At 34.3% G+C, this 8,358-nt stretch overlaps 2 protein-coding genes across 2 annotated transcripts; both read right to left on the bottom strand.

Annotated features, from left to right (window-relative positions):
• Positions 1–1,210: 1,210 nt before the first annotated feature.
• Positions 1,211–1,651, bottom strand: LOC131865899 (uncharacterized). Its single transcript, XM_059215416.1, has one exon. It carries the CDS (start codon positions 1,649–1,651, stop codon positions 1,211–1,213), a length of 441 nt encoding a protein of 146 aa, XP_059071399.1.
• A 3,653-nt stretch (positions 1,652–5,304) lies between these two features.
• On the bottom strand, positions 5,305–8,085 carry LOC131045142 (receptor-like protein 7). The gene has a single exon (XM_059215415.1). The coding sequence runs from the start codon at positions 8,083–8,085 to the stop codon at positions 5,305–5,307; it is 2,781 nt and encodes a 926-aa protein (XP_059071398.1).
• Positions 8,086–8,358: the final 273 nt, after the last annotated feature.

The following is an 8,358-nucleotide window of genomic DNA, read 5'->3' as shown; positions in this document are numbered from 1 at the left end:
AATGGACTTTTATTTTGGCTACCAAAAGACCAAAAACATAGAGTTTATTAAAAATCAAGATCCATTGCCAACAATATTCCATGTGGAGACTTATTACAATAACTTCATTTCATCTAAATCTAGAAGATAATCAAACTCCATACCAAAAATTAACAAAAATGAGTATCCTAAGAGTCCAACTTAGTATATTACTTATGGATCATTACATAATTAGTCTAACAATGAAGTTCTATTTTCAATACCTATTCATGTTGATATAAAATGTCATCACTTGTCAATTGAAAGCCTAATTAACATGATGAATCATTTGAATCATCATATCTAATTACAATCAGTACTCTTAAATGAATTGCTAAGAAGAAGTCGGATGTCTGTCACAACACATTTCAAGAAACATCATTCAAATAATTAATCCATACCATTACAGTCAATAACATTAAGTTACATCATAGAATCATAAATAAAATAAGTTGTATATTTTTTAATCAATGATAGTGGTGCATATTACTAACTTGTTATATTTAAGAATAAAAATTTGATAAGGTAAATTCTTGAAAAAAAAAGGTCATATCAAATTATTAGAGATTTGCATTCCTGTCTTTAGAAATCTTGTTGAGCTATAATAGTTTATGGTTACAGCATCTAAGATGGAGAGAAACCAACATTATGAATAGGAGTCAATTTGTGAATCCATAAAAAAGACAAATTGATCATAACAAAGTTGGAAACAAAAGAATCTTTACTCCATACACTTTTATTGTCTAGATTTGTGAATCTATATGAAAGACAAATTGATCATAAAAAAAGTTAGAAACAAAATAATCTTTACTCCATACACCTTTATTGTCAATTTAATGATATATTTAAAAGTTAAGTATATACTTTAATTAAATTAGAATCAAAACTTTTTACTTACAATCATTATTAAAATGTATTTAAAAGAATTCAATCTATCGCACTCAATATGGATACTTGTCATATTATTGCCAGTAACTTTATTTACACTTTTAACACTTTGCAATATTATAGTTTTGTGACCACTATTGATGAATATGTCTTATGTTTTGTAAGGCAAGTTGATTTTTTATTACACAATTCTAAAGACACTTTCAACTTTCCCTTTAGATCTAGTGTCATTACTTGGAAAATTGATCTTGGCATATTTCTCAAGAGCACAACCCTTGCACACCTCATGCTTTTCAACCTTCATCTAAGGCAGCCCCATCATTATTTCCTTGAGCACATTAAGTGCTCCATGGTGAAGATGAGCCATCCTCCCATGCCACAATTCTCCAATCCCTCTACAACTTCTCAACAATGCATGTGCTAGTTCAAACTGCAATCGAAACAAGCTGCTATGCCTGACTCCAATCACTTTTTCTACCTTGGAGTTCTTTGGATGGATATAGACTTTTCCCTCTTCAAAGGTCACGATGTAACCCTTGTCCTCCAAAGTAGAAACATAGATTAAATAATTTGTCATGCCAGGGACATACAACACATCCTCCACCAATAAAGGTTTGTCAGACTCCCTCTGAAACTTGATTGTGCCTACACCAGTTTCTTGGTACTTGCCATTCTCTCGAAGCTCAATACAAAAATCCAACTTTTTCTCATCCAATTTGGTGAAATATTCTTTGACTCCCGTCATGTGGCAAGAAGCAACTTTGGGAAATTGAACTTGAGAGACATGCAATTATTGAAAAATCATTCTCAAATTGTGTTGCAAACTCGTCCACCTCTGTTGTAGCCACAAATTTCTTCTTCTGCTTGTCCTTGTTTTTCTTATTCAAGGATTAACTAGCGTAGTGACCCATCTGATGACAAAAAAAATAATTTATCTTACTCAGGTCTTTCTTCTTCCCATCCTTGGAAGAAGACCCTTCAGTTTTCCCTTTATTGAATATTTGCTCGCCCTTGCTTGCAAGAGCAATATTTTCTTCATCTTCAACCTTCTTTATCTGACTCGCTTGATGAGAATTTTCATAGATCTCCTCGTGGACAAAATCATCCCAAATCCTCGCCCAATCAGGTAGGTGATCTCTACAAACAAAACACTTGAGAAACACTTCCCAGTGCTTTGAGAAGACATTCAGGGCTATCTGCATGAGCTCATCTTCAACAATCATCTTTCCAACAACAGCCAACTCATCCCTGACTTGTGTCAATCTGGACAAGTAAGATGTCACACTCTTGCCCTTGGACATCTTGGTGTTATGAAAACTATCCTTAAGCATCATCTTATGACTCTGATAATCACTCTGATAGAGTTTTGTGAGTGTATTCCATATTTCCTTGGTGGTGTTTTTTTTGGATAGATAAGGAATAAAATGGTCTTTCACTCCATCAAGGATAATCCTATGATCCTTGGCCTCTTGATTTCATGTGAATCTAGGGCAATAGGATCATTTACTAGAGGAGTCACTTTTCTACTAGCATAGGTCCACAACCTATTCTCCTTGAGAATGGATGCAATCTGAACCTTCCACTATAAGAAGATGCACGCTCAAGTCTGTCCTCATATCGAACACTGGTTGCCATTGCAAAATAAAACCCTTGAAGAAATTGAAAGTTGAAACCTAAAAAAATCTGTGAAACAAAACTTGGCTTCATATTCAGAGTTTATAACTCTAATACCATGTTAATTTCTATAACCCAGCAGCAGATCAATTGTTCAACAAATATCACAAAAAAGAAACTATCTAATTTGTAACAATTAATACACTGGGTTAATTAACAAAAATGAATAGCGGAAGAAAATTCAATCCTACCATAGAATTGCATGTACCTTCAAGTTGGATGTGCCAATTTTTACTCTTTTTAAATCATCCTCATCAATATCCTCTTATCAATATCCTCCATTTCAAAGTATTTTTCTAATTCTTGCACCCTTGAATCTAGAAATGCACCTGAATTGAGCTCATCTTTAATTCATAAATATCAAACTTTATCTTAGAACTTTGACTTTTTAAGGCTTCAATAAGCCTTTCCATTGAGTCTAAGGCATTATCAACATTCTTACAAAGGCCAACATTCCTCTTGCTCCTACCTCAACAATTCATATGGACTCCCCTTTGGTTAGTTTTGATACCAAAAATAATGCAGATATATTCTAAAATATTTTATGCCCTTGTCTCTAAAAAATACTCAACATTTCATAGTAACTAAAAATAGGAAAACTTTTTATCTGAAAATAAATACATTCAAGAGAAGTTTAACTATCACACGATAAATAAATTCTTTACTAAAATAAAAAAAACTGAAACTTTGAAGATCAAATATTCACGTGAGTTGTGAACAAGAGGACCATAGAATCACCAAGTCTTGAAAAAATTGAGACAAGTTATTCAATTCAAAGATATTGAAAGGGCTTCCAACTTTTTTTTTAATTTTGATATTGTTTTGCATTTAGTTTTTACTTTACTTTCATTGTTTCTCTATTTGAGTGTAGTTTATTATTCGTGTTTTTAGGTTTATCAATTTAATTGGTTTTCATAACTCAAATTCTAGGTCTACATTAAGAATTCAAGAGTACAATATCAACAATATCAACGGTTGAATTCATTTTATGATTCCTTTCTATGGATTGAATTATGTAGAATAGTTTTGAAGATGGACAGATTAGATCATACATACATCATGTTTAGGATGAAAAACATATCTTCAAATGTATTGTACACAATTTGATCTACAAAATTAATCACAAATTAGATATAAACTTTTACATACATCATGTTTAGGATGAAAAACATATCTTCAAATGTATTGTACACAATTTGATCTACAAAATTAATCACAAATTAGATATAAACTATGGAAGCATCATTCTTTATTTAATTCATATTACTATTTTGAAAACATAAATAGAATTATATGAATTTGATTTAAATTAAAAAAAAGTAGTTGTCATGTCATAAGATAAGATCATGTGACAACTAATCAATCTTCTAGGACATCTAGGACCTAAGTAAACTTAAGCCATTTGAATAAGTTCCCTACTAGGAACTAACAAAATTAACTAGGTACAAGACCTTACTAGATCCAAAACCTTATTCACACAAACACAATTAAGAGTACCTCCAACAACATATTCTTTTAAAATAATGACCTAAGACTTAACAACGCCATCAAACTTGACATTTGATATAAGTGCAATTGCTAGTGGTTTTCCTCTTAAGATCACAATTTATTTAGTTACACTACAAAACAAAATGAAAGTGCACACAAGAGATTTTATAGTTTTATTTCATATTTGAACACAAAATGCATTTAAAACAACAAAAAAATGGCATCCACAATAATTGCACTACACTCTTAATAGAATAAATAATTTTAAAATCCATATTTCAAAATTGTAATGCTATAATCTAACACAAGTCATTTGGAACGAAAAATGATTTAATTATTATACATTCAAGAAGATTGTCACATTAGGTTCTTTCAATGTAAAAGATTTCCCAACCCCTTCATGAGACATTTGAGACCTTGTAGCTAATAGTAATTTACTAATTTCAACACTTCTATAGCCATCAGTATGAAATTCATACATTATAGAAAATTGTATGAATTTTTGTATTAGTCCCCATTACCAAACTGTAAGTAGTGGTACCATGGCATGGAAATATTGATTAAAAATGAATTTTTGTATTAGTCCCCATTACCAAATTGTAAGTAGTGGTACCATGGCATGGAAATATTGATTAAAAATCTTGACAATCAATGTCCAACAAGATAACACTTGCTGACAAAATTATCATGTAGCTTTAAAAAAATAATTATGTGAATGATGTTTGCAAAATTCAACCCAAAGATAGACTACATGTAAGACACACTACAAGGATCAAATTCTTACATTATAAGACAAAAGGACATTTATGATGAAAACGTCCCTCTAATATGTCTTCTCTGCACTACATTTAAGACATAGTACAAGGATCAAATTCTCACACTATAGGACAAAAAGACATTTAGCAATTTCAAGGATCAAATTCTCACACTATAGGACAAAGACATTTAGCAATTTCAAGATAGGATGTAGAAACAGATCTCTTTTCAAAATTACTAATAACACTTAATGTAAAGTTCAGCCAAATAAAAAACATGGGCCCACTACCTAATTGATGGCCTTTCCTTTCCTGGCCACTTGTAACTATCCATTATGAATTGATTTTTTTTGGTTTGGCTACAATCTATTTATACTTATGATTTAAGTATAAATACATTATTGCTACCAAATATGATTGATTTGCTTCCACAAGATAGCAACTAAGATTTATGTACATTAACATATATTGCTATCCACTTTCATCTATTCCCTCTTATAGATCGATCAACAGCTAAAATTATAGAATCATACAAATTGAAGGCTCTCTTTCTCACCCTCTTATTGAAGGTCAATATTCCAATCACAATAGAGAATCCCAAACCATAACTCAATCCAAGTCCGACTGCCCATCCTATCATATCAGGATCTGAATTATCTGCTTCACCACCTGTATCAATGCTTGTGCAGTTGTCATAGCCAGAAGAGTTGTTGCAGACTGTTGTGTTGCTAAAAGGAATTCCACTTAGCTTAGGATTGCCTAAGTAGGATGACTCCCCAAAAGTTAGAAACTGCCCTCCACGGGGTACTTTTCCATCAAGCATATTGTAAGACAGATTCAAGAACTGTAAATAACTCAGCAACTGAAGTTCTAACGGAATTTCACCATGCAACCTGTTTAGCGAGAAGTCCAGAGACTCTAGCTGATCCATGCCCCCTAATGTTTTTGGAATTCGACCACTGAGATGATTCTTAGAAAGATTAAGGGTTATCAAGCCTTGAAGGGATCCCATTTTGAGAGGAATGTTCCCCGATAAATTGTTGTTTGAAAGATCAATACATTTAAGAATGAAAAGAACTTTCAGAAACTCAGCATGCCCACCTTTCCATGAAATTGCAATGGTATTTGTATATACCGTATTTATTGTAAATACAGTTTTCTCTGAAGTGTGTTGTTCCAGATGATTTGGATTACTCTGTGATGCATTGACTATTGCAAGCAAGTTTGTGAGGTTGCTTGGAATGGGTCCTGCAAGATGGTTGCTAGAAAGGTCCAGAATTTGTAGATTTGGAAGGTCAATGAGCTGGGGTGGAATAGTACCTTGAAATTTATTGGACCTCAATATCAAGACGTGCAGTTGTGATAGGTTTCCAATCCAGTGGGGGATTGTACCTTCCAAATTATTATTTCCCAAATCCAATACTTGCAGAGATTGACATTTTACCATGGATGAGGGAATAACTCCTCTCAACTGATTACCGGATAGCTTCAATGTATTAATCTCTTTCAGGTTTCCCCATTCTGCTGGTATTTTACCTTCCAGATGATTTTCTGCTAGATCTAAAACTCTGAGAAAGGAGCAATTCTTGGTTAAATGAGGAGGAATCATACTGCTTAGCATATTATTTGAAAGGTCAAGGACCTGCAAATCTGAAGTGCAGATAGAAACTGGAATAGCTCCGCTGAGATTGTTGCTCGACAAGGATAAGAAATCTGTTTCTTGAAGATATGCACCAATATCAGTTGGAATAGAACCATTGAACTGATTCATTGACAGGTCCAGCACTTTAACACAAGGAGGAGGAAGTGGAAGAGCACCATGTAAGTTATTATTGTGCAAATCCAGATACAAATAAGCTCTGGATGTTAGGCTAGACGGTAGTGAACCTGTTAATTGATTACAACTAAGGTTCAATTTATCAAGACTGGGTAATTTCCATATCCAGGATGGAATAGTTGTCATACTGTTAAGGGATAGGTCCAGATGTTTCAATCCATATTGGTTCACAAGAAATGATGGAATTGTATCTAAACTGCAAGAATCTAGTCCCAAAAAGCGGAGCTTCTCGAACGGTGGAATCCATGCTGAATCAATGCTCACAGTCAAGTGATTGAAAGAAAGAACCAGTAGCTCAAGTTTTGTGAGATTATCAAATAGAGAGAAGGAAATAGAGCCTCTTAAATTTATGGAGTCTAGATAAAGGGTTTTTAAGTTAACAAGATCTGAAATTGTGGACGGAAATGTGCCATTCAGTAGGTTGTAACCGAGGTCAAGATAAGAAAGGGAAGAAAGTGATCCCAAGGAAGGTGGGATTATCCCTGTTAACTTGTTATTGAACAGATCCAAGTGAACAAGTTTAGAGAGATTGGCTATGGAGAGAGGAATCTCACCTTCAATATTACTATATGAAAGAGCAAGGCTCTCCAAGGATGAGATATTCCCTATAGCAGATGGAATGTGGCCCTTCACAGCTGTATGTGAAAGATCAATACTGGTTAGAGACGAAGAAGACTTTTGTTGTCCAATGAAAGAAATGTCTCCTCCTAGATTCTCATTCTTAGAGAGATCAAGTGAGACCAAGTGGGCTGTCACATTTACAAACCAAGCTGGTATTTGCCCTGACAAATAGTTGGAAGAAAGGTTGAGATGGAGGAGAGTGGTAAGGTTGAGAAGGGAATTGGGAATTGTTCCTCCAAGCCCACAGGAAGACATGTGGAGTTGTTGAAGGTTGGATAGACTGCCAACAACTGCACCCCACTCTTTGTTTACAGAGATGTTCACTCCATCAAGAGCGAGGTATTCCAAGTTCACCAGATTTGATAAGCTTTGCAAATTCACAAAGAATTCATTTACATAACCAGCAAATGACAAGTCAAGAAAAGTGAGTCTCTTCAACTTCTCATAATAGGGAGGAATGAAATTACCTTTAAAGAGGTTGTCACTGAGATCTAGGTGTTGCAACTGTTCAAACTGAAACACCAATGAACTGATGTTACCTTTCAAATGGTATCCACTCAAATCCAGTCCAGAAACATGGCCTGTGCGGACGTTACAGCTGACTCCACTCCAGGTGCAGCAATTGAATCCGTGCCAGGATCTTAGTGTGTTATTCTCATCTACAAGGGCTGCCTTGAAATTGAAGAGGTGATTTCTTTCAGGGAGGGAGCATCCAATTGCAGGAGAAGAGGTTAAGCAGAAGCAGCAGCATGATATTGAAATGATTGCAAATACAACTCTGCCATATGAAAACATACCTCCCATGTCTTCCACAGGCTAAAACTCTTTCTACTTCAGAAAAAAAAGAGATTGATCAGACGTCGGGTGATAGGAATGCTGAATAAATAAATCCCTTTCTATGATTAAATATTGTTGAAGGCGAGAAATAAATCCCTTTCTATGATTAAATATTGTTGGAACGTGTATGAGAGTCTCAATGACGTCTGTCCATACTCAACAATAACGTCTGTCCATATTCAACGAGTGACACTAAGCTGACAGGCTGCTTAGGTGTGCCACTCCGTGGGGCCCACTTAA

The sequence above is a fragment of the Cryptomeria japonica genome, chromosome 2, assembly GCF_030272615.1.
Source record: "Cryptomeria japonica chromosome 2, Sugi_1.0, whole genome shotgun sequence".
In the NCBI taxonomy this organism is placed as follows: Eukaryota; Viridiplantae; Streptophyta; class Pinopsida; order Cupressales; family Cupressaceae; genus Cryptomeria; species Cryptomeria japonica.
Note: the sequence above shows the minus strand (reverse complement) of the source record. Positions and strands in the feature narration are given on the sequence as shown.

Coding starts and splice junctions, on each gene's coding strand:
- LOC131865899 (XM_059215416.1), bottom strand. CDS start 1,651: ATGACGGGAGTCAAAGAATATTTCACCAAATTGGATGAGAAAAAGTTG.
- LOC131045142 (XM_059215415.1), bottom strand. CDS start 8,085: ATGGGAGGTATGTTTTCATATGGCAGAGTTGTATTTGCAATCATTTCA.